The sequence below is a fragment of the Phocoena sinus genome, chromosome 4 (genome assembly GCF_008692025.1).
Source record: "Phocoena sinus isolate mPhoSin1 chromosome 4, mPhoSin1.pri, whole genome shotgun sequence".
NCBI lineage: Eukaryota > Metazoa > Chordata > Mammalia > Artiodactyla > Phocoenidae > Phocoena > Phocoena sinus.
Window position 1 is genome coordinate 140,625,357 of NC_045766.1, and position 27,023 is coordinate 140,652,379.

General features: G+C 43.7%; 1 protein-coding gene across 1 annotated transcript in view; it reads right to left on the reverse strand.

The window, feature by feature from the left end:
• DSCAM (DS cell adhesion molecule) overlaps positions 1-27,023 on the reverse strand; it is a gene marked incomplete at its 5' end in the record, with an annotated part of 749,720 nt that overhangs the window by 52,630 nt on the left and 670,067 nt on the right. The window contains 6 exons of the mRNA XM_032629458.1: positions 1,564-1,854; positions 3,385-3,573; positions 6,428-6,526; positions 8,352-8,515; positions 9,808-9,925; positions 16,253-16,406. Coding sequence (XP_032485349.1) covers positions 1,564-1,854; positions 3,385-3,573; positions 6,428-6,526; positions 8,352-8,515; positions 9,808-9,925; positions 16,253-16,406 — 1,015 coding nt within the window. The remainder of the gene's footprint in view (positions 1-1,563; positions 1,855-3,384; positions 3,574-6,427; positions 6,527-8,351; positions 8,516-9,807; positions 9,926-16,252; positions 16,407-27,023) is intronic.

Consider the following 27,023-nt stretch of genomic DNA (forward strand, 5'->3'; position numbering starts at 1 on the left):
CTGCGGTGGCTGGTGCTCTGTGACGGGACCTCTTGGAGTGAAGTCGCTTGTGATTGAGGCTAGAAGGTTAGAAAGACGTAGCCCACGAGGATCAGAGCTTTTGAAGAGAAGCCTCACTGTCCGGGAGCTGGACCAGGTGCCTCAGGAGCTGCGGGGCCCAGGCTGGTGTAACCAGCACCAGGACTCCCACCTTGGCACCTTCCTGCCTTCACCCCACCCAGGCCCTAAATGCTGTGGGCGACCCTGGGCTCTGGCTGAGGAGGGATCTGTGGGGAGACGACCTTGGTGGGAGACTCAGGGGTGGGTTTACAGTGTGCCAGGGTGGGAGGAACAAGCCCTCGGCTGGCCAGGACAGTCCAGGAGAAAATGGCGAAGGGAGGAGCCACGTCTACAACACCTCTGGAGCATCCTTTGGTCGTGTCCGAGGGTCCTTGGGTTTACGTACCCTCTTTTCTTAGAACAGGATAACCTGCACTCCAGGGAAGTTCCTGCCAGAGTATTGATTAAGCGAGATCCCAAGTGCACGTAAGCAGAGGAGCGAACACCCCTCAGCCTGTCTAGCGAAGAACAGAGTATTGGGGTGTTAGCTCTGGCACAGACTTTTTGGGTAAGTCATCAGCACTGTGGTCCAACCCGACTGATGGACACTGGACAGTGTCTCTGAGGGAGCTAAGCCCGGAGCTCCAAACTGTCTGATGAATGGTGGCCAGTTTTACCCTGTAATCACAGCACCTAATTCAACCCTGCCTTTCCCCGAGTGAAAATCACTGCAAGGCTGCAGAAATCAGCATCAACTTGCTGCCAGTTAGGACTTTCTGAAGTTTCCTGACTGCAGAACGGTCAATGTCACGCCACCCTTTAGCTTCACTGGGCTTGGCATTTGTTCAACATCAAGAAATGGCCCTTATACTAGTTGGAGCAAAAAAGTATAAAAATTTCTATCACTTATTTTCAGTCAACTAAACGTCACAAGATACCTCACCTGGTTTTCAGAAAGCTCATGCCAATTGCATGCATGTGTGCATGTGTGTGTGTGTGTGTGTGTGTGTGTGTGTCTACTAACATCCCATGACATTATTCTATTTCCATCAGTGCCTCTATTTCTGCTCAGAGACTAACATAAGCTCCTTTACTGATGGAAGACTGTTTTTGCACATGCAGTTGAAGGGCTAAATGAGAGCAAAAAAGAAAGCTGTTATGTGGATTGGGATGGGGTGGGAGGAGGGGAGGGAGACAACAAAAGCAATGTTAGCTCACAGTCATGACCAAGCACACAACCACGTGGCACAGAAGGCTTCAGCCCCAGGAGAATTCACTCCTGCCCCGAGACTCCCTAACGAGCTGCCTGCGGGCCCTCCGTCCCTCCTTCCTGGAACACGGCCAAGGTCACGTGGGTACCTGGTCTAGGGAGCCCTGGGGACAGCAGACTGAAAGGCCCCAAAGCCTAAGGGGATCGGCGGGCACGAGCCCCACTGTGCCGAGGATGGATGTCAGATGGGGGAGGGACGGCGAGCAGGGGCACACATCCCGAGACGCAGAAGGGAGGCCAGCCGGCCAGCTTACTGCCGTCGTAGTTGAGCGTGGCGAAGTTGGCCTGCTTCTCGGCACAGCCAGCGCTGTTGCACGCCCTCATCTGCAGCTCATACCACGTGGCTTCCTGCAGGTCATACAGGATGTACGACTTGGAAAGAGAGGTCCGCTGAGCCGTGGTCCAGACCGTGGTCCCGAAGGGTCTGTACTCGAGTGTGAAGGAGGTGATGGGGCAGCCGCCGTCATTCCAGCCGATGAGGTTCAGCCTCACGCGTGTGGTGTTGATGCTGGCGAAGAGTTCCTGCTCCTTCGAGAACTGGGGCTCTGCGGGAGAGGGCACAGAGGCGTCCCACGTTTCCCTTGGGCTGCTTTCGCCACAGGCGAGGGGCTCAGTCCAAGTCTGGGTCATGGGCTGCTTGTCCACTATTTATAGGGATCTTACGGACCCATGTTCCCCAGGTGTGAAAGGGAACTTTGGGTGGGTAGAGGTTGTTTTTGTGAATCTTAGCGTTAGTTCCCTGAAGAACAAAGCTATTCTCATGTATGCGCTTCCTTGAGTGTTATTTTTTAAAGTTGAGAATTATGTTTTATTTAGTAGACAAAACTGAGAACTTAAGCCCAGGATGCAGCCTCCGGGTAGCTCTGAGGGACTGATCCGCCTTGAGTGGTTTTGAAGGAACCACTGTGATGTGCTGGGCTGACCCGTGTCCATTCAGGGACCTGACTCAAGAGAAGTCAGACTTGGATTTGGGAAGTACCCACGGGCATCCTTGCTATCCAAGCGGCTCACACTGGAGCCCAGGGACCCAGTGGGTATATATTTCTGCATAAATCAACCCCTCATCATCTGAACCCTGGTACACGTTATCCAAAACTCAGGTGCCACATCCAAATAACGCCTTCATTTTCGAATCTCTTGCTCTCCTGCCATCCCGTCCACACCACTGGATGAGAGTCAGCAGTGAGGAAACCTACGAAGACCCTCTCCCCGCCCCATCACGTGCACTCACGTGCAGCCATGTCCCTCCCTCCTGCTGGTGTTTCTGAGCTGCATATTTCACCCCTGAACATCACTGCCCTGGGGTTCGCCTCCCTGAAGGTCCATTTTCAGAGGAAAAACCGACTCACACTCAAGGTTCACAGTCTACCCCGGTGACTTCTCACCTGGAAAGTGGGGCCTGTGAGGCGATCTGACAGTTATAGGTGGAAGGGGGTGAGGAGACTAAGGGAGAAGGTCACCCCAGAAGAAGGTGAGAGGGCAAAGAGCGTATTTCACGACTACTCAGCCTGGGAACTTTCTGTCGGCACCGAAGCCCTTGATTTTCAAATGACACTCTTTTTTTAATATATTTATTTATTTTTATTGAAGTATAGTTGATGTTCAACGTTGCGCTAGTTTCAGCAAAGTGATTCAGTTATACATCTATCTATCTATTATTTTTCAGATTCTTTTCCCTTATAGGGTACTACAAAATATTGAGTAGAGTTCCCAGTGCTCTACAGTAGGGCCTTGCTGATTATCTCTTCTGTGTACAGTCGTGTGTGTATCTGTTCATCCCAAACTCCTAATTTATCTCTCCTCCTCACTTTTCCCCTTTGGGAACCATAAGTCTGTTTTCTATATCTGCAGACACTCTTCCTTTAAACTGCAAATGAAATAATGAAAAGAGAGAACCAGAATATTCTGTATGGACTGGCCATCTCTTTCAATACCCTGTAACACTGCCAAACCCATCTGGGGAATAATAAAGTTCAAACTCACAAACATGTAAATGTATGATGCATCTTTTCTGATTCCAGTCTCCCCTTTGATTTGGAAAACAGGAAATCTAGAAATTAAGAAGTCTTACATACCTTTTCCTAATGTTTTCGCTTCTATGATTTCACTTATGCGCCCGGGTCCCACTCCATTTTGTGCAGTAAGAGTGAACTTGTACCAAGTCCCACATTTCAGATTTTCCAGGCGGTAAGAACGTTCGCTTGGGCTGATGGGAAAACTTCCCCACTGCTCACTGTTATCCTCAGAGTACTGCAATATGTAACCTTCAGAAAACAAGAAATATTCCGAAGAGCGTTATTTGCTTTCTATCAGAAGTTTGCACCCTGCATGGGATGCGTTCTCAGAATTTGCACATCTTTGGAAGGGAACACCTGAGCTCTTGCTGACTCCAGGAAACTGAACCCAGGCTGGGAGAAGTACTGTGATGATATATTGATTATGAGGTATTTAGGCCACGCCAGACGTTACTACGGTGGGATTGCTGGATAGCTCGAGGAAGATAAAACCACTTTCTGCCCATTCCCTTTAAAAGGTGTAACTGGGCAGCAGGGAATGGATACTGAATCTCTAAATATCTGACCTTGCAAGCACACGTGCCGAATGCCTGGGGATGGGCATGGTCTGAAGCTGGGTTCTTTTTAAGAGAATCAAAGCTCTGAAAAAGGGGTAAGTTAGAAGTGGGGGTAGGAATCTCCTCAGCCACGCCCTCCCAGTCCACAATGACTGTGCCAGACATTGTCCACAGCCTGTTACTCACATCACCTCGCATAACCCTGTGGATTAGTAATTACGATCTCCACAGTGTTGATGAAGAGCGTGAGGTCCAGAGAGGTTAGGTGACCACTCTAGGGTCTTATAAGCAAGATTCAAATCCTACCGCCAGAATCTGAAGCCTGCATTCCTGTGATCACTGAGACATCCCTCCCTGTTATGCCTTCATCCCTGTCAGCCCAGCCGCCTTCCTGGGGAAAACGTATCCTGTCTGCTCTGTCCTTGTATCCTAAATGTTCACATCCAGGCAGCCCAGGACTGGCCTGCCTGATGCATGGTGTCCTTACACCAGCACACTGGCATCCTCCCTCCTGCCCATGGAATTCCATTTTTGACACCAGCGACGAAAGCACATCTCACCCCCACGCTACAGAGCCTCTGAACCCCCAGCTGGTAGCAGTCAGTGTTTTCCATGTGCCTCTCATGTGATCACCCATCTCTGATGCCCTCCTTCTGCAGCCACGGTCAGTATCATCCCACTGGCTTCCTCCTTCCCTCCCCTCTGGCCCCCTGCAGCCTTGGGGTCCCTCCTCCCTCCTCAGCCTCATTTTCCCTTCTGTGTCCCTAATCTGCAGTCCTGACAGCTCTCTCAGTGTCTGATATGTGAATGATGCATCTGGGTCAGCTCCCCCGTCCTATCCCGACTTCGCCACCTCCCTGGTGCCCTACGCATCGGGGGGATTGTACTTTCCTTCTCATTTCCTTCATCTAAACCACTTCTAGGAAGCTTTTCTAGCTCTTGGAGATGGGAACCCCCGTGTCAATGGCTTTGGCCACCCCCTGTGCTTCAAGGATCCCTGGTCGCCTTTGCCTGGAAACCCTTCATTACTAAAGTTGGCTTCAACTCTAAGACCTTCTGCTCCGACACCCTTCCTGTACTGCCTCTCCCATGATCTCACACTTACAGAACCAAGACTTCCTTTCCTCTGAGCCTGGAGTCCTAGGGTCCCTTGGACTCCTGCCTCGGTGCCCCATTTTTTTTTTTTTCATAAAATGCTTCTCCACCTAGCCTAGAACCTCTGGTAGAGACCATTTCAATCAGGAGCCTGGTTTCACTCACTCTTGTGACTCCTCACCGCACTTACCCTGCCGGTCACCAGCTTCGCTGACCCGTGATCCACTTTTCTGCCCCACTGTCCGAGATCACTCGAGCGACTCATTAAACCGCGATAACTGTGACCCCTACACTTTGTGCCATTCCTCTGCAGCTGGGGCCTTGCTCACGCTTAGCAATGGCTTTGTTTCTCGATTAATGACTCCCTGTGCATTTCCCACGGCAGCTGTTACAAATTTTTCCCTCTCCTCAAGCCCACAAACACATCCTCACCCCTAATCATCCAATTATTCAAAAAAAATAATCTCACCTTTCTCTTCGCTAAAAAAAGAAAGATCTTCCCCTTTGCCCAGTGGAGTGCTAATCAATGTTTAACAACTGGCTCTTGGGGGAAAAAAAAAAAAAAAAAAGCCTTGATGGGTAGCATTTCTGATTTCTGCAGTGTGTAAATATCCCCAGCCGGGCTGTGGTCACCGAGGGCAAAGTTGGGAAGAGGGGTGGCAACGTGCTCTCATGGGCTGGAGGGAGATGGCTCCAGACACCACTGGCCTCACCCTAAGATGCCCCTGTATTTCCTGTTGTCTTCTCGCCTTCCTCCTCTCTCAGAAGAAGGATGTCCTCTGCCGGCAGAACTCTATCTGTTATCCTTTCCCATCTGCTCTACGACCCCTTTTGTCCCGCGGCTCCTTAACCCCGTGCAACCTCAGTCTCCTCTGGGTTCTCTCCCTCCCCTTAGTCTACAACTTGCTCAGAATGTTCTCCCAATGCCACTTAGGCTGGGATCATTACGCTAACTCATTCCTTCAGTAGAAACTCCCTTAATTCTTTGCTACTCTGTGCTAATTGCAAAAGCTTTGTGCAAATAGACCGCTTCCCATCTTTCAGTACTTTCTAAGTCAGAACAGTCACTGTGGTTACTTAACTGACGCACTGAGTACCTGAATGGATGGTACAGCACTGACAACATGGGGAAGAAGCACAGTGCAGCATCTTGGGGGAAGAGATGACCACATTTTTTTTTCTTTCTTTTTTTTTGCATGTGTTAATATGTCACTCATATTGCATGCATGATACTCATGAATGGGATTCCTTGGATGAATGGGTGAGTTTCAACAAATACCATAAAAGTAGATGTGTGGTTTTTTGCATAGGTAATGGAAGAATTAATTATACGATGAGTTTGGGGGAGAAAGAAACTAACACATAACGGTTACTTGATAAATATGTGTCACTTATCTGCCCGTGGATGATGACAATGAATCAGCTGTTGTGGGCCACCTATCTCTCATTACCTCTGATAGAACTGCCCCCGTTGTCCCCAGGAAGCCATGAAAGGGTGATGGAGGAAGAGGTGGTTTTGGAAACTGTAAGCCGAGGCTGATCTGGTGGAACTAGGGAGGAAACAGTTTTTAGAAAACAAGAATTAGTTGTTCACATCTTCAGTCTTCTGTAACAGTCATTTACCAAATGATTTTTTAACAGCCATTTATTAAATAAGTGTTTCAGGTTGACAAAATACGCAATTCACTTCTGTCAAAATGTCTATTTAGTTGAAATCCTGGGCTAAAGAGATAGAAGAGAATGATCCCATTATTTAAAGAAAATTCAACCACATTTCTACTTGGATTTATTTCCTCATTCCCTCACCGATTCCTTACATTTCTGAGTTGCTCACCACTAATAGAAATCTTCTGTGAACTTACTAAGGATCCATGCATTATTTTACTCTAAATTTCAGCCATGGTTCAAGTGAGAAAGGTAAATGGCACCCACTTAGCTTTTCAGTTCTCAGCGATATGAAAGGGGGAGAGGAAGCCTGGCTAGTGGGAAAAAAAAACTGCAAAAATGTCCACTACTTCATGTACTCCCCTGCTCAAGAGGCAACACACACACACACACACACACACACACACACACACTCAGCTCTGAACTCAAAGGAGTGCCATTGAGTGGCATCCCAAAAACTTGAATAGTCATACAAGGTTTGAAGAATACATACTTCTAATCATTGGGCCTCAGTAATATTTTGGATTAGCTCTGCAGACAGCAATACTGAAGAAGTTTAGAAAGGTTATCCAAATTATATAGAAACTTTCTCATAAAATATCCTTCTATTTTCCTCCAAGAGAAGCCTGATATATTAAACCAGAGCCATGAAAAATGGATTCATCTCTTTAGAGTCATCGTATAGTGTCTATCTCCAAAAATGTCCTGAAATCTCCTGACTTCAAGTTACTTGAAATTCCAGATCAATTTTGCATTATTTAAAAAAATATATAGTTCTTCCCCTTCCTTCCCCTCCCACTGAGGACAACATTGGTTTTATTTTTTACTTGCTGTGATTTATTAATGTGATAGCACTTAAATCCGGAGACTTTACACTTTGATTTTTTTCTACTAATAAAATATCACTGTGCATCTAAATTTGAACCCAGTCAGTGGTCATCTGGGATTTTATACATGATTTTAATTTGACAATCTTAAATTTGTCACGTACTTTTGGTGTATGATATCAAGAAAAATTACATACACTGTCTTAAATACACAATTAAACATTAATGCCCTACAGAGTTTTAGTCAGTGTCCTTTTAATATACATTGCATATGACAATTCAGTTAATTAGCATTCATAAAACACCTCAGTTCAGACTTTCTTCTTGCTGGTGTTTTCTGGGTTACACTTGTACACGTGTGAAGTAAATCCTGCAATTAGTGGGCATCATTAAGAAGGGCTTTTTCAGGGCTTCCCTGGTGGCACAGTGGTTGAGAGTCCGCCTGCCGATGCAGGGGACGGGGGTTCATGCCCCGGTCTGAGAGGATCCCGCATGCCGCGGAGCGGCTGGGCCCGTGAGCCATGGCTGCTGAGCCTGCGCGTCCGAAACCTGTGCTCCGCGACGGGAGAGGCCACAACAGTGAGAGGTCCGCATACCGCAAAAAAAAAAAAAAGGAAGGGCTTTTTCAGCAATGCACACCTGAAGACAAATGAGACTAGGCTCCCTACGTGAAAAAATGTAAACGGTGTTATCTCTCAGGTTATGAATGCTTTTTATTTACTTTGATTTGTTTAATTATATTCTCCAAAATGAACATCCAAGTTTTCGTAATATGAAAGTAGCAATTAGCTCTTTATAAAGGCTGATTTTTAAATTTGTTCACTCTTTGCACACAGGCATACATACAAAAAGAAGCATCAGAAAGAGTCCTGAAACGTGGTACCTTGTACTTGTAAATTTAGAATAATTTCATCTGATCCCCAGTTGTTATTGGCGATGCAACTGTAATATCCAGAATCTTCCGCCTTCACCGTCCGGATGACAAAGCTGCCGTTGCTGAAGACGCTTCTCCGCCCATCAACCGTTACGAGGCTGGGTGTCCCGTTACTACCTCACGGGAAGAAAAAGGCGCAGATTAAAGAAATTACAATCCAAGTTAGCTGAGGTTGGGGAAAAGCACAAACACTCTTTCTGAAGCAAACAACCCATCTGGAAGGTTATATTAAGGAAGAACTAAACGATGATTATATGACAGAAACAGTCACATAGCTGAGTTTTGTCCTTTGTAAAAAGTGCTGTGTTGAAGCGAGGTCTGTGTGAAGTCCTGGCTACTGGCTGCATAGGTCAATGCTTGTCATATCCCAATGGGAATTGCTTCTGTGGGCAGACGTGTCATTTTGACCAGATCAGACAGGGACAACTAAATTTTGGGGTCGCTTGTAGATTCACTTAAAGTTACAGTTGTTAATGATTTTGACATAAGAAATGAACTGGGTATGCCAAGACGGTGATGAGCTGACTCTAGTATAAAGAGAGTTCCCTTGGCGACATCTTGGCCTTGGCCATGGTGACAACTGTCCAGTCATCTGTGGTCATCCCCACATCCGGTGGAATGCCACTGGACCTCGGGAGCTTACTTATTTCCTTCGTATTAACTGACTTAAAAGAGATGAGAAAGTGGTCACTGGGCCAAGACCATCATTTCAATAGTTTGTGTCTTTTAAGCGTCTTTGTTTGAAAATAGGAACTCTTCCGAATCCATTTTATACCAAATCTCTAGGCTCATCAGTGAATTCCCAGCCCTTTATTTACATCTTAATTTCTGTCTCTGAATAAATTTACTTAAAAAAGTTACACGAACAGAATCCATCTCACCCATTTCCTCCCTTCCATCTCATCTGCTGTTGTTGTAATAATTCCTACTGAGCACAGAAAACCAGATTTTATATTAGCTAAGTCTTAATGCATTCCATTTCTTAAAGTTATTTCTCAGAGCTTTTGAGTTAGTGTTAATTCGTCCATTTTCTTGGAAGGAGAAGAGATAAGTGCTAATTCTCCAGTCACTTTGGGTACGTTCATCTCAGATATACAGGAGATTTTCGTGATAAGGTACAGGAAATTTCCAAGGAGATTACTGGGCTGGCTAGACTATTCGCCTTGGAAGCATTGTCTTATGAATGTAAAGCTCAGAATTTTTAGAGAATTGACAAGATAGATCAGATCCTTTTAGTGTGAAAGCTGAGATTCTTCCGCCACCGCCCTCAACCAGCTTCCTCTCTATCGCAGAAGAGTGGGTAGTTTTCCTGGCGCTTTCAAGAGTGTAAATATACAAAATTAGACCACCAGACTCAGCACGGTGTGTCTAATGTACTGAGGGCATACATTGGGTTACTGGTTACCTGTCTTTCATCCACTTTACCGCAGGAGAAGGGTCCCCAACAGCTTTACAAGGCAAGGCGATATCTTTCATCCACGGAGTAGTCACCGTGCCACTGAAGGTCAGGATCCGTGCGGGAGCTGAACCACCAAACAGAGCAGAAGCCCAGTAACTACACAGAGTCATCTACACAGAGGCCAAGGTGACCCTCCCCAAGCCAGCAACACCCCAGAAAGGAGAGTGTATCTCTGCCAATCAATGTCACACCTGTCAACACTATTCTCGGTATCAGAGTGCGTCTAAGGGATGTTCATTGTATGAACATACAAACTGCCGAAAACCCCTACTGTAGCATTTTATCCCCTTGTATTGACTAAACCACAAGGACCCCAAATTAAATACTTGGGGCTTCATAAGCCCAGCAGCCCCAAGATGTGCTTTCTATGAGCCCAGTTATTTTTCAAAGCACTTATTAAGCAATTTCTCTCAACACCCAAAACTGCACATTAAAACATACTCGTAATATCTGAGAGAATAGACAAAACAAAACATAAAGTCCCAAGACGGGAAGAAGTAAAACCATAATGACTTCTATTTATCAATTTTGTGGTACTTTCCCGACTTTATTATATCAGCTTGATCTTCAGCACAAACGTTAAGGAAAACAAGCATTTCCGGACTGGCCTCTCTTGAAGAGCCAGCGTTTGCTTGGGGCAGTGATTCAGATGCTGGAACAGGGGCATCTCCTGGGGACATGGGCCCTGGTACAATCCCAAAGTGGCTGCAGGGCCCAGGAAGTGGAGAGGAAAAAGCCCAGGGCAGCCCCATGTCAGCAGGGGCCTCCTTGAAGACCAGAGGGGCCCTGTACTGACAGGCTCCTAGTGCCACTTTCTTGGGTGAGACACAGAAGCTGACAGAGACGCCAAGATACGAGTCCTCCAGAGGTTGAATGATGTGTCCGGCCTTTGCCTTTCACTGGGACACTGCTTTGTGGGCCACTCTCTAGAAGCTCAGCCCATCTGGATGCACAGACAAGGAGCCCACCGGTGGAAGGCAGCTCCAATCTGATGATGGACCCATAAAGATGGGACCAGTGTTGGCACCCCTGCACCATTTTGGGCTTGAGGGTTGAGACTGGTCAGCAGATGTGGGGAGAAGACTTCTCAGGAGAGTGCTGGAATGCCAGGAAAGGTGGAGTTCCCAGAGCCAACTCATGAGAAGTCATCCTGGTCTAGAGCACAAAGCTTTCATCACTGAGGTCTGCCAGACAGCTCTGACTTTTGTTGTTAGAGCAAAAGCCACCCATGTGTCTGAAGCAACGTTCCCTGCCTACAGGGAAAGCTGCAGCTCTTCCTCCTTAGAGAAGGGTCTTCGGAGGTGGCTCACGGATAGCACCCTTCACCTGGAAATGGAGTATTCCAGGGCAGAGCCCGCTTTATCACTTACTGACCTTTCTGATTTTCTATCACGGTAACAAAAATATCCCGGGCAGGTAGCATCGGATTTCTGACATTGGAAGTTTGGCATTTTCCCTTTCAAACCCTTCAGACTGTCCTTTTATGATGAGGAATATCCTTGCAGCAAAATGGGGGTGATTGGGGAAACCCAGCTAGAGTTGGGGGGCTTTCAAGCTTTCTAACAGCCCCTCCCCCTGTAAGAAATATATTTGACATTGAATCCCAGAAGCTGCACACCTAATGTGTGTGTAAATGAAAACACAGGTACGTAGAAAAGTTCTACACCTTCATGCTTACTGTGTATGATGTATTCTGATATATTCTACTTTCTTTTCAAGCCTAGCTAGGCTAGCCCGTTTGACTCTATTCCATTTTAGTTCTTTAATATGCTGGCTGTAACGCCTAAAATTAATTCCAGGCCTTATGAGTGGTTTTCCACTAGGCTTTTGAAAAACACTGGCTAAAACCACTTCATCTTCAAGCCCAGCACACCTGCTTTCTAGAATTAATGTCCGTTTGTGGAAGTTGGAATTCACAGGATCCTACTCTGAAATTCTAAGACTAAGCAGACTGGAGCGGGTGAGAGAATTACCTAGCATCTTTGCTAAAAATACAGATTCCTACTCTGGCTCTGTGATTCGGCAGATCTTGGGTGGGCTCCGGGGGTCTGTCTTTGAACAAGCACCTCAGGTGATTCTGATGAGAAACCGTAGCCCACTAGCAACCTGGACACCCCTCCCAGCTCCTGTGCTGCTCCAGCCACGGGCCATATGCTCTGGGTCTGCCCCCACGCCCCACCCCCGGCCCTGGGCTCCTTCCCAGGATGCCGTTCCCCCAGGACTGGGTGTGTGGTTTCATTCTGCTGCTCCGTCCACCAAAGCAGCAGCCCTCTTCCTGAACTTTACCCTGGATTTTTGGACCCCCCAGATCTGCCACTGCTGCCAGCCTGCCTTTATCTTCCGACAACTGCAAAACAAGCGGCACCAGCTTCCTCAGCCTGCGGGTGGCCCCGTCTTTCCAGCTTGGACCTTTCAGCCGTTATGGTTTATGGTTTGCCGGGGTCTGGGGCTCCTGGGTGGTGCCTGCCAGCCGGACGTCTGCTCCACCCCATGAGGTGTTCCCTAGCTCAGCCCCTTTCTGGAAAACCCATGGAGATCAACCCTAACTCTGGGTGAACCCCACTTAAGCATGAGAAGCTGAACATTTCTGGAGAAATCCACGTACCCGGGAACCTGGGAACCCCTGTCGATTTACAGTCACCAACCTCACCTGGCCTCTCCACTCTCCCAGCCAGTGTCAGTTTTGTTAGTAAGTTTCCTCCCGCTTCTCTGCAATGATGACTTCCTGTTGTCCCTTCTTTTCTCAAACTTCTGGTCCTACCTTCACAGCCCCAAACTGCCTGATACTTGATACAGAAACTGGAAGACCCCAGCCGGGAGCTTCGCATTTCCTGCCACTGGATCTCGAAACCCCCTTGTGTTTCCTTCTCCAAAGCTCATACCGCGGCCGTCGGCTCCTTATCTTGTATTACCCACCCCTCCCTGTCCACAGAGCCTTCCCACGGCCACACGGCGTGCTCTGCAGCTGACACGGTAAACCTCAGAAACCAGAGCCTTGCCTGCAGTGAGACCCTGCCCTAGCTCTCGCTTCTCCTTCCTGTCACTTCTTCCTGGTGATGTACGTTTAGAGAATGTTCTGCTCAGTCCCTCTGCTGCCCCACCTCCCATCCACTTTCTCCTGTCACCCGGTCCTCGAGCCCCGCCACAAATGCTCTCTGGAAGGTCCCTGAGGTCCCCCGCGTGGCCAAACCCAAGGGCACTGCCAGTCTTGCTTCCCTTGGTCTCCCGGCAGCAGCATCTCTGCCGAATTCCCAACGTCGCCCTCCTGGTCCTGCCCCTGCCTGTCTGGCCTGACACCCTTTTCTTTGCTAGCTCCCGGGCCTCTCCCGCCCCAGTGCAAGCCGACATGTGCTTCCAGCTACCCCTGGACCTGACTCTCCGCCTCCCTCTGTGGTCCAGGTGGACTCTCCCCAGCCCAGGTGTGAGGGGTGCCTGGGTGCCAACCCCACTCTTTCTCTGCCTCCTGCCAGATGTCTCTGAAGAGTCAGGACTTGCCCAATGGCACAGAATCTCCAAGTGGATGGCTCTCAGTCACATCAGACTGAATGTGTCCAAAATGTCCCCACATCCTTTCACCTGCCTCACAAACCCCTTCCTCTACGGCCATCCTCTCCAGTACATGACACCACCACCTACAACAACGCGCGCTAGATTTGCTTGTTCGTCCCAGCTCTCCCCCTGTCCCCCGCATATCGTCCACTGAGTCCCATCACTTCCACACCCAGGACACACCTTTCAGGCCCCTCTGCTACCACGCTAGCCCAGGCCACACTGCCTGACTGCTCGGGCTCCTGTCTGGCCCCCTGTGTTTCCCACCTTTACCTCCCTGTGATCCACTCAGGATATAGACATCAGCATGGTCTTCAAACACACCTGCCATTAGGTGTCACGAGTACACCTACTGATGTAAGATGTCAGTGATGGAGAAACCCGACGTGAAGGGCACAACTCTATTTACTAGCATCACAATTTCTCCATAAACCTAAAGCTGTTCTAAGAAGAAATCTTAATCCACGTGCACACACAAAGATAGGATCACGTCCCTCCTTTGGCTAAGACTCCACAGTGTCTTTCCATTTTGCTTAGAGTAGAATCTGAAATCCTTAACACAGCCTTGAAGGCCCAGCCTGGCCAGGCCTTTGCCTTCCCCCCGGCTCTCCTGAGACCACTGCCCCCTCCCCAGACCCACGGGTCCAGCATCCAGACCTCCGACACACGTAACTCTTCCTAGGCTGAAGGCCTTCAAACACTGGGACGCATCTTCTTCCCTTGTCATGTAACTGCGTTTACTCGTCCTTGTGTGGCCAAGGCTCTAAGTGGGGTCTGTTCCAAACTGGGTTCTCTAAAGCATTTATTGACGTTTGCAGTTATACATATATATTTGTGATGCTTTGTTTACTGTGTCCCCACCCGATTTTGAGCTCCACGAGGGCAGAGAGTAAACACGTGTGTTGTATATAATCCTTAGAAGAGACTCCTGTGTGCTCACCACACCCTGTTTCCTTTTCATTCTGGACATTCAGCCTGGCTTCATCTCCAAGCTCTGCTCTGAAATTAGGTGCGACCCATGTTTCATTTTATACAATGGAATATGGGTAAAAATGAAGTAAACACGTCTACATCTGGCCCGTGAAAACCTTCTTTATGACTCTCTTTCTCCATCTACATGGCTGGAAATAAAGGACCCAGGATCTCAGATCACAAGGTGGAAGAGGCCAGGATCCCTGAGTCACCATGTGGAATGAGCCACCCAGGAAAGCCACCCAGTCCAGAAACATCTGCTTTGGTCTGGGTTATCAGGTTAAGCCACTGACACTTACAGGATTTTTTGCTACAGCAGTCAGGCTCCCTTGACAAAATCATCCCTGTATTGCTAGCATAATGTCTGACATACAAAAAGCGCTCAAAATGATTTATTAAATGACCAAATGACACTTAATATCCCCAGACAAATCCTATTCCTGTGGAAGTAGCCACTTTCCAGTTGTTTCCCCTCTGAGTATGGCACATCCTCTACCTTAGCCAAGCCATTCCTGGCTGGGTCTGGAGACGTAACATTGAATGAACAAGAGTACAGAAGAGGTGAGGCTATCTCTAACCCTACATCTTATGTTGCATTTCTTTGTTTTAAATCCCACAGTCCTGATGCCCTTTGATAATCACTGTTTTCTAAGTGTTAGAAAGTGTATGTTGGGGGTAGCTGGATATTCTGATCAGACAGTACAAGAGACAAAAAAAATCCACCATTTATATTCCTTACCAACAATACACTTATTTCCTATTTGAATGTATGTTCAAAATGTGACACCCCTCTCTCTTTTTCCTTCACCACTTTATTCTGCTTCTTTCTTAGCTGTCACATTACCAGCATGTTTTCAAGCACTCTTAGAGGGCAAGTTGGAATCTTGGAATGTTTATTTTCTCTTTCAGACATGTAGAAGACTTATGAGTAATAAACTGCCAATGTGGCGTATTCCCAAACCCGGGACAACTCCTACCGGCCTGGAATTGTGAGGTAAATGCACTTATTCATGACAAGGGCAAATTTAGGGGGACTCTAACCGCCACATGGTAGCAAGTACCAGAAGTAGAATAAGTGGAATAATTCTGTGTCTCTACGTGCTTTTTAGGGCCAGATTTAACATCTCCATGTGAAGATACTATATTCACTTTTAGGAACTTTTTCTTCCTAAAACAAACTTCCTTTTGTTACTTAAGGTCTTTGTATACAGCATTCCATCAATAGAAGAAGAACTAGTGATTTTCTTATATTCGTAAGATTCTAAATTCCATAGACCAAAAAATAGACATTTCTCTTCAAGAAGCACGAGACCTGATTTTGAAGATACTAGAACTTGCTTGGGAAGCTGCTATGCAGTGATTTTCACCGACCCAAAGGGGTGAATGGGGGCTCTTCTTCCTAATTTCCCTCAAGGCACTGGAAGTTATAAAGCCACTCATCCTTAGGAGAATGCTTTCCTGATTTGCACAAAAGCCCAGTGCCAGCTAGCAGCAAATCTATTTCTTGGGCTGAAATGTGATAACACATGGTATTCTGGTTTACTTGATCTTTAGGGCATTTTAAGCTTTATTTCAGAGAGAATAGAGACTTAAAACCAGTTGAATAGGGCTTCCCTGGTGGCGCAGTGGTTGAGGGTCTGCCTGCCGATGCAGGGGATGCGGGTCCGTACCCCGGTCCAGGAGGATCCCACATGCCGCGGGGCGGCTGGGCCCGTGGGCCATGGCCACTGGGCCTGTGCATCTGGAGCCTGTGCTCCACAACGGGAGAGGCCACAACAGTGAGAGGCCTGCGTACCGCAAAAAAAAAACAAAAAAAAAAACAGTTGAATAGTCGTAGGCAATGAGGCCCTTACCATAATGGGTGGCATACCTTTAGCTACTGGCTCCACTGTGATGATTTCACTGCTGTTGCCTCTCCCGGCTGAGGTCACGGCCACCACCCAGACGCTGTACTGCCGATTCCGACTCAGGTTAGGAATTCTGTAGGAAAATGAGTCAGGAGAGGCTTCAAACTCGCTGATCACCTGTGAGAGGAGACATAAATGTTCCCACATTCAAGGAGGCCAATGGCACAAATGGATCTCCTAAAGGAATGCTTATTAACACATTATCTGTTATAAGAAACAAAAGCCACCTCTCATCCCTCTCTAAAAGGCTGGATCTGCAACATCTACATAGTCTGAATTTGTCTATGCAGCAGCTATGACAGCCACCAATGAGTAATTGAACCCTTTACATTATGGGTCACGGCATGGCTGTTTTCCGCTGGGATGGAATAACAAGAACCAGATGGACCATTCTACCTGAGACAACCAAAGAACACACAAAATATAGGAACAACCTTAAAGGCATTGCACATCAGGTAATGAAGGAGAGTGATCATCTCCCTGAAATATGGGAAATAAATGAGGTGAGGCCAACAGTTGCAGGGTTGCTACATTTTTGTGAGAGTTGCCAGGCCATGGCACAGAGAAGGGAATCCAGGAAGAGTCCAGCAGCCTCCCTGAGTCAGGGAGACAGAGCTGAGAGCCTGGAAGGGGGCTGGAGTCCCCAAGACAGAGCACCGGGAAGACAGCTACATGGAGAATCTGAAGAGGGTCCCACTGGATCTTCAGCTGAGCAGATGTGTGCATGAGGAGAAACTATCTGAGGCCAGGGAAAGAACCACCTGAAAGGATTGGACGTCCCGGTGCTCAGCTTTCACGCAGGGCTGGGAATAGTGCCTTCTCCCACCAGCCAGACTGGAAGCCCTCGAGATCCATGGAACCATTGGACATAGTGCCTAAGCGTCTTACCTTGGTGGTGGGGAATAATTAGCCCTAGACTGAACACCATACTGGTATCGCCTAACAAATATTAAACGCAAGATTCATAAAGATCAAACTGTCATCAAGGAACTGAACTGCATCTAAGAATAAAAGTCAAAAATTTTACAGGAATAAAAGTATCCAGTACCCTGTAAGGTAAAAGTCACAATGTTTGGCATTCAATAAAAATTTTCTAGATATGAATAACCCAACTATCTAGCAACTTGTGAACAGATAAAATGTGTTGCATCCATACAATGGAGGATTATTCAGCAATAGAAAAAATGAAGTACCAATACATGCTTAACTTGGATGGGTCTTGAAAACATTATACTAAGTGAAAGAAGCCAGTCACAAGAAACTATACATTTATGGTTACCTTGTATGAAATGTCCAGAATAGGCAAATCCACAGAGGCAGAAAGTAGATTAGTGGTTGCCAGGGGCAGGGTGGGAGAGAGGAGGAACGGGGATAGATTGCTACTGGGTATGGGTTTTTCTGGGGGGGATTATGAATGTTCTAAAATTAGATAATGATGGGGATCGTGCAACTCTCTGAATATTCTAAAAGCCACTGAATTGTATACTCTCAAAGCATGAATTTCATGGTATGTGAATTATAACTCATAAAAGCTATTATAATGGATGGAGCTAGAGATTATCATACTAAGTGTATTAAGTCAGAAAGAGAAAGACAAACACCATATGATTGATATCATATGTGGAATCTAAAAATAGGACACATGTGAACTTATCTATGAAACAGACTCACAGACATAGAGAACAGATTTGGTGGCTGCCAAGGGAGAGGGGCGTGGGGGAGGGATGGATTGGGAGTTGGGGATTAGCAGATGCAAACTAGTATATATAGAATGGAAAAACAAAAAGGGAACTATATTCAATATCCTGTGATAAACCATAATGGAAAAGAATATGAAAAATAATATATATATGTATAACTGAATCACTTTGCTGTACAGCAGAAATTAACACCTTTTTAAACATCTTTATTGGAGAATAATTGCTTTACACTGTTGTGTTAGCTCCTGTTGTATAACAAAATGAATCAGCTATATGTATACATATATCCCCATATCTCCTCCCTCTTGCGTCTCTCTCCCACCCTCCCTGTCCCACCCCTCTAGGTGGACACAAAGCACCAAGCTGATCTCCCTGTGCTATGTGGCTGCTTCTCACTAGCTATCTCTTTTACATTTGGTAGTATATATGTGTCCATGCCACTCTCTCACTTCGTCCCAGCTTACCCTTCCCCTACTTCCCCCCAACCCCGTGTCCTCAAGTCCATTCTCTATGTCTGCGTCTTTATTCCTCCCTGCCCCTAGGTTCTTCAGAACCTTTTTTTTTGTTTAGATTCCATATGTATGTTAGCATATGGTATTTGTTTTTCTCTTTCTGACTTACTTCACTCTGTACTACCATATGACCCAGCAAACACAACACTTTAAATCAACTATACTTCAATAAAATAAATTTTTTAAAAGCTGCTATAAAAAATTCCACAAGGATGATTATAATTTTTGTGAATTTCTGTTTGAATAATAATAATAATAATAATAAATCCCACAAGGACTCAGAGGCAAAAAAAAAAAAAAAAATCCAGAAATGCAAAGAAACAAATAAGAAAAAGGACTCATGAAGAAAATAAAATTTAATCAATCAAAATTGACCCATAGGTCTTCCCTGGTGGCGCAGTGGTTGAGAGTCCACCTGCTGATGCAGGGGACGCGGGTTTGTGCCCCAGTCCAGGAAGATCCCACATGCCGCAGAGTGGCTGGGCCCGTGAGCCATGCCACTGAGCCTGCGTGTCTGGAGCCTGTGTTCCGCAATGGGAGAGGCCACAGCAGTGAGAGGCCCGCGTACCACAAAAAAAAAAAAAAAAAAAATTGACCCATAATTGACACAGATATTAGATTTAGCAGACAAGGGCATTAAAACTGTTATTATAATTGTATTATAACCAGATATTAAAAAATCTAAATAGATACATGAATGATATAAAAAGACCCAAGTCAAACTTGAGATGAAATTACAATATGTGAGATGAAAAATACACTGGATTAGATTATTAGCAGATGAGATCTTGCAGGAAAAATAAAAGGTTAGTGAACTTGAAGATATATTAATAGGTGGAACACAGAGATAAAAGAGAATATAAAATTTAACACAGCATTCGTGAGCTATGGAACAACATCAAGCAGCTTAACATACATGTAATTGGAATCACTAAAAGAGGCAGAATAGAAAAAACTTTTGAAGAAATAGTGGCTGAAAATTTTCCAAATTTGATGAAAACTATAAACCCAGAAAACCAAAAATCTCAATAAAACCCAGCCACAAAAATATGAAGAAAACCACACCAAAGCACATCATAATCAAATTGCTCAAAACCAGTGATAGGGAGAAAATCTTAAAAGTAGCCAGAGAAAAGACATATTATATATGCAGGCACAAAAATAAAGATGTCACAGACTTCTTGTCAAAAACAATCCAAGTGCTGTAGTCGGAATGTCCCCCCTAAATTCATATATTGAAACCACACTCCCAAGGTGTGGCTTTTGGGAGGTGAAGGGCACCCATGGGATCAGTGCTCTTATAAAAGAGGCCCAAGAGACCTCCCTGCCCCCTTCTACCATGTAAGGATACAATGAAAAATCTGCAACCGGGAAGAGGGCTCTTACCTACCATGATGGCACCATAATCTCAGATTTCTAGCCTTCAGAACTGTGAGAAATAAGTCTCTGTTGCTTAAAAGCACCCAATCTATGGCATTTTTGTCATAACAGCCCAAGCTAAGACACCAAGTAAGAAGACAGTGGAACAACAGTTTTAAAGTTTTGAAAGAAAAAAGTCAACCTAGAATTCTATATTCAACAAACATATTTTAAAATGAAAGAGATTAAAAGACTTTTTCAAATATAGAAAAAGCTGAAAGAATTAATCATCAGCAGAGCCACACTACAAGAAATGTTAAAGAAAGTTCTTCAGGCAGAAGAAAAATGATACCAGGTAGAAATATAAGCTTACACAAAGGAATGTAACATACCAGAAATGGTAACAATGTAAATAAATACATATGATCTTTTATTATTTACATCTCATTAAAAGATAATTGATAATTAAAAGATAATAAAGATGTAGTGTGGGGTTCATAAAATATATAAAAGTAAAATGTATGAAAACAATCGCACAAATGTTAGGAAGGGAAAAAAAATGGAAGCATGGTATTGTAAGGCTCTCAAACTGTACGTGAAGTACATAATATCACTTGAATGTAGAATGAAAAGGGATATGCATTAATCCCAAAGAAACCACTAAAGTTACAAAATAAGAGTAAAATAAAACTAATGAGACAACAGAAAATAAAATAGAATTATAAAAAATATTCAGTTGATCCAAAGAAGTCTAAAAAGGAGTAAACAGGCAACAAATAGGACAATAAACAAGTAGCAAGATTATAGATTTAAACCTACATCGATATACCTATAATTATTTTAAGTGTAAATGATCTAAAATCTTAATTAAAAACAGAGATTTTTGAGAGTGGATATAAAAGTAATACCTAACTATATGCTGCCAACAAGAAATGCTTTTCAAATATAAAAATACAAGCAGGTTAAAAATAAAAGGACAGAAAATCTATCCAGGCTAACACCAATCAAAGGAAAGTGGCAATGGCTATATTAGTATCAGACAAAGTAGATTTATGGGCAGAGAATATTACCAGTGATAAAGAAAGTAATTTTATAATGATAAAGGGATCAATTCATCAAGAGGACACAGCAATCCTAAACATCTATGAACTTAATAACAAAATAGCAGTCCAGGCAGACAAACACAGAAATTAGTACTGAGAAACGGGGTGCTGCTGTAATAAATACCTAAAAATGTGGAAGTGGCTTTGAAATGGGTAGAGGCTGGAAGAGTTTTGAGGCTGAAGATAGAACAAGCTGAGATTGCCATGAAGTGTTCACCAAAGGTGATTCTGGTGAGAGCTCAGAAAGAAAAGAGGAGAGCTGAGGGAAAAGCCTCAGTCTTCTTAGAGAATACGCAAATAATAATGAGCAGAATGCTGGTAGAAATGCGGATGGTAAAGGCCATTTTAGTGAGGTCTCAGATGGAAATCAGGAACATGTTATTGGACAATGGAGAAAAGGTAATCCTTGTTACAACGTGGCTGAATTGTGGTCATGTTCTGGTATTTTGTGGAAGGGAGAACCTGCAAGTGATGAAATTGGATGTTTAGCAGAGGAGATTTCTTAACAAAGTGTTGGTTCCTACTGACAGTGGTAGTAAAGTTGAGAAGAGAGACATAAATTGAAGAAGGAATTGGTAAGCCAAAAGGAACGAGAACTTAAAGATTTGGAAAATTCTCAGCCTATCCATATTGTAGGGAAACTAAAGTCCAGAGTCAGTGACTCACTGAGGTCACTGTGCCAGACAAGGGTGAGCAGAGACTCAAGCTCAGGGCTTCTGATTCAAGTCCAATGCTGCTTCCTCACACCCCATGCTGCCAATTGCAAGCAATCACACACGTGAAGAGCTTACTTTTACCCTTGTGAGCTGTAAAGTAAACCTTATGTAGGTCACGAGGCCGCATAGGCTGCAGCCCCAGCTCTGCAATTAAACAGGGGACACAAGTGTTAATATACCTCCTAATCGTCATAAAGCCTATGCTCTCTCAACAAAAAATAATATCAGAGAATTTCCCATTGTCAAATATTTGACATACAGATACTAGTGCAGACGACCAGAGGGAGACTATGGGACCCTTGCACGGAGTGCTCAGATGTGCGTATGTGCTAGGGTACATCTGTGCGTCTGTACTCCACTTGCCCCACTTTAGCCACCCAACCCCCATCCCCTTAGGCACACCAGCCTGACTCCGCGATAGAAAATCATGGGGAACATTAATTCCTCTAGAAATTCAGAGGGAATTTGACTTGTTTCCTGGAAAACCAAGAAGACAATCCCAAGACTATGTGTACTTGTGTTCTGTAGTGTTCGAAGGCAATGTTGTTGCCAAATTAATTTTACAAAGCTTATGACGTGCAAATTATAACAATGAGCTTTAAAATATATTTACAAAATTTTCCGTGAAGAGTGCAGAGTCCTTAGGTAAAGCTCAAGCACTATCCAGTCTGTAAGCTACAATTGGCCCTTATTTAGTTAGTTTTTACCTGAAACATACCTGAAAATTACCTGAAGCATAGCTAAAATCAATGATAAAAACTATGATTTCTTATGCAATGATATCTGTTTCACCATTTACAGAGAAGACTAACCAAAAGTTGAAGTAAAAGAGGTTTATTTATAAAAACTTCCCCCAGTTGGAATGACCTTTCTCTAAGGATTAGGATAGAAACTTAGAGTCAAGCTATTCAGGGGTTCCTACTGGTTATTTGGGGAAATTGGTTGCACTGGTGCTGCCACTATACTCCCCTGATGACTGCCATAAAATTCGGCACCAGTTTTTTGGTCTCAGTAGCAGGGCAAGCAGAAAATTGACTGAACAATTTAAATAATTGAAGAGTTGATTCGTTTTCTTTGTTATATATGTAACTGGATATTAAATGTGACTTTTCCTGTTATCATGAAGTTTTAGCAGTGTCCTTAAAAGGTGAGAATAGTCCCAAAGATGCCAGTACTTTCTTTCCTTACAAAAATGTGAGACCATCTATGCAGGGATTTCTGATTCTAATGTTCTGACCATCACTTATCTCTGGGTTCCATAAGAAGCTGAGTCAAGAATAGGATATTTTTATTGAGAGATGTCTGTGTACATTCCCACCTATGGGCGGTAGGGGTCTTTGAACCCACCGTAGAGATAGGTGAATCACATTTGAGAAGGTTAAAGGCTAGCCCTGCTCACAAAAGGAGAGAAGGCTGTGCTAGGACTAGCTGTCACTTGCAGGTGCTTGGTTAAGGATGCTCACACGTGGACGCTGTAAGGCAGAGCAAGGCTAGCTGTCTCCAGAGGGATGCCCACAGGTATGAGATGTCTCCAATAAATTATATAATATTTGTTTTAAACAGCATTACTTATCCATAGATGGTGCAAAATTCAACCATTGCTAACAAATTCAAGAGGTGGCAACAGGTAAGAGAAAAAGAGCTAAATGGGAAAAAGGTTAATCAGAAACCCATTCAGGGTAGTGAAGCAAATCTATTTGTTTAAACCCTTCTCAATGCTCAGCCAAATATGTTTGTTCTGGGAAAGAGGGAGGATGAGTATCACTTCCTTATGGAACATTTTCCTTAAAATTTTATATGATGTATAATAGCATTGATTATATTTACATTTCCTTAATTTTCTTTTTATTGGATACCAGATTTTCCAACACAAGGATTGAATCATGTTTAAACTGACTGACTTGCCAATTTCTACCTGCATTCCATTGTATGATATTACCTCCCAAATACTGGGAATGCTCAGTGAGAGGGATTGATTTTATTTCTGGATTTTTTCCTGATACTTCAGCTAGGCTGATCCTTCAAAGACTTTGAAGCATTAAATGAGCATGGAGGGATAGAATGGAAAATAGAATAGAAAATAACAAAGCAGAGCTACACTCTAAGGGCAACAAGATAGGAAATGGTAGTATAAAGAAACACAAACTCCCAGTGTAGTTTCTCAGGGATGAATGAATCAAATTTGTCAAAAGGAGAAATTTATGGGGAGGGGGAGAAAGACACTTTTCTCTATATTTAAGTATCTAAATATTTAATTTTCTTCTGGTAGATCTTTAACTCTCTAGTCTCATCATTATCAGAGTCAGGACAGAGATATTAGCCATTCTAGAAGATTTTATTATTCCTACAATATGAATTAACCTTGAATGGATTACTATAGTTGGGCTAAACCTTTGTTTTAAGGGAAGGCTTGTGTTACTTCATGACCTGTGGGAATACAAAACGAAGCAACATGAAGAAAGCTCTGATGCCAGGTATATGACTTGTGTATGCTTGGTTCTTGATGGGAAATTCTGCCCCACAGCTCCTTTCTAATTCTGGTCGGTGCCAGCATGATGGAGCAGACAGGGCATTTGTGGATTGGGGTGGCCAATATTCTGCGCCCATCATAAATTCCTGTTAGCCATTTGAGAAAAGGTTGTTCTTTCTCATCTAAAAAGTATTTAAACATGCTGATTCTATCAGAATCCAGAGTTAACTGACATTGATTATTAATTAATCACTCTCAGTTGCAATCCTCCACGTGGCAGCCGAGTTATGTATTTCTTGGTCCATCAGAGATTGTTGAATAAGAAGAACAGGGCTGTTCTCTTTAGCTGGTGTCATGTAACAGGGACAGTCCATAGTTTTCTTGAGGGAAGACTTCGGTATTCTTTCAAGACACACACTTAAATTATAAAATGTGTAAGTAGTTTATCTATTGAGCTAAATATTGTGCTTCAAATCAAATGTTCATGGGTTTTTGCTCTGGGAGGTAGTTGGGGTATTATGCCAACACCATTGCACTGGAAGTGTGGAGGCTGATGTGATTAGAAATATGTGTACGATGAGGCTTGACAACAGGTACAGGACATCTGGGGCTAGCCATACAAGCTCGCTGGACTACAGATCTTTCCTTTGGGCTGTGCAGATGCTCTTAATACCATGCCTAGTAATAATAAAAGATCATAAATAGTTGCTGAGTTTGAATTCATAGACATTTATTGAATTCAATTCCATTGTATAGATTATAAGGTAAGTTTGCTCATCAAGGAAGGAGATATAATCATGGTTTGCCAAATGGAGGAAAAATTAAAATAAGGCAACTGACACATTCCTACTAAAATCTAGAAATAAAATCATTTGAATTCCCTTCCTAAAACTATCCCTGTCATAGTCAAGGACATGAATTCACATTTGTAAAATGCCTAGGAAAATAAATGGGAACTTCATGCATTTGTTTTAAAAAAAACTTATAGCAAGTTTTTACAAGGCTTCTGACATGCTTGCCTCCCTAAAATTGTACCCAGAGTGGAAAATACAGCTAACGATATTCACCTTTCGACACCCAAGCCAGAGAGCTCACATTTCCAGTGTTCTGCCTTTCTGTGTTATGGCTTTAGGTCTGGTGGGTGGAGTCGTGCATTTCTGAGAAACTCAGTAGTATCCTCCTCAAAATGATGTGCAGGTTGCTTAGGTTAGTCTTATCCTAGTGCTTTAATATCACCCCATGAAAAGGCGAGGAACAGCATCTTCCAATCCTACTTTCACTCCAGAATTATTCTTGTCTTGGGATGCTAGTGTATTGTTTTTCCTTTCATGTCTAAGATACTTTTTAACCAGTAAATAAGATAAAATTAGCCACAATGAGCTACTTTAAATGCTCTTTAGTAATTTCTATAAAACTGGATGTTTACCCAATAGTGGCCAAATCCATTTTCAAATCTCTTACACTATTTAGCTGAACAGATGAACTTGTAAAGCCTTCTTTAATCCCCCCAATCAGGTGTTATATTTTCCCTTTGTTTATATGTCCCTTAAGGTCCTTATCATTATTGCCCTTTGGATTAGTCTCCATGTAAGAGTTTTTTTCTCATTTCTTTTCTGTGGTTGATTTCTAGTTACATGCAGGTGTGGTCAGAAAAGATGTTTGAAATAATTCCCATACTCTTAAATATGTTGAGGCTTGCTTTGTGTCCTAGTATGGGGTCAATCCTAGAGTGCCCTTTGGATTATAATCTTGTATGTTCTTACCATCACTCCCCCATGGATGCTTCAATCTCTCTGAGTGGGCCTTGCCTCACCCTCCGCCCTCCACTTATCCCCCAGGGATCCTAGGCTAGAACGTTGCAGGGTCGGGACCCACTAACCACTCTTTGGAATGGACTGAGGAAATGTCTGTTGTCTTAGTGACTTTAATAATGATCTATAATTTATTTGAGCACAACAGAAAAATATGTGTAGAGGTTGACTATGGAGTTGCAGGCTGCTCAGATCAAATTATTCACCATTTCTGATGGATATAAACAGAATTCCACTTTAAAAAAATTTAATTAAGTTTTTAATGAAACACTAATTCTATCAAAGAAATATGGTACTTTAAAAAGTTTTAACATCTAATTATTAACATCCTATTTTTTAAAAAAATTGAATGCTATGATTTCATAGATAGAATGTTCACAGCAGTGATTAAAAAAACCTGCAAAGCAGAATAAACAAAATGATAGTTCTTTTAATTATAGGGCAATGACTCTTTCAGAGCATATAAAATCTTTCTGTTTAGTGGCAGAGAAGTAGCCTCAATTACATGAAGAATAAACAGTTAGCTGGATCAATTTAAGATTTACCTCTTTTTAAGATTTCTATGTATAATACATTTTGATCTGATTTCCATTTTATTTCATTATTTTCATCGCTAGAAGAAGATAATACGGCACAAAGATCTTCCTAACGAAATAGACTAAGATGGCCAGCTCTCATAGACTTAATAGCATATTAAAGCTACTTGTTTTATCTTAGTCAATTTTGGTGGTTTCCTCTGTACTTTACCAAGATCACTCTATCGGCTATTATATAAATGGCTATGGGCTACTTAAAAAAGACTTCCAAACATAAAATATTTTAATTTTGGGTCTCCCAAATATAAAAATTATTGTTATAATGTTCTGCAAGTGAATTAAAGTGATATGCAGAAAAGGCATGAAAGAAACTAGTTTCTCCATGCTATTGTTTAGAATCAGGGCATTGTCCCAATAGACAGACTGATATTACAGGATCCTTATATTTCCCACTCTCTTTCAAACAAAATCACCTCCATTTAGTAGAGTTTTGTCTTATCCTTTCCCTGTTGTCATACCATCTGACA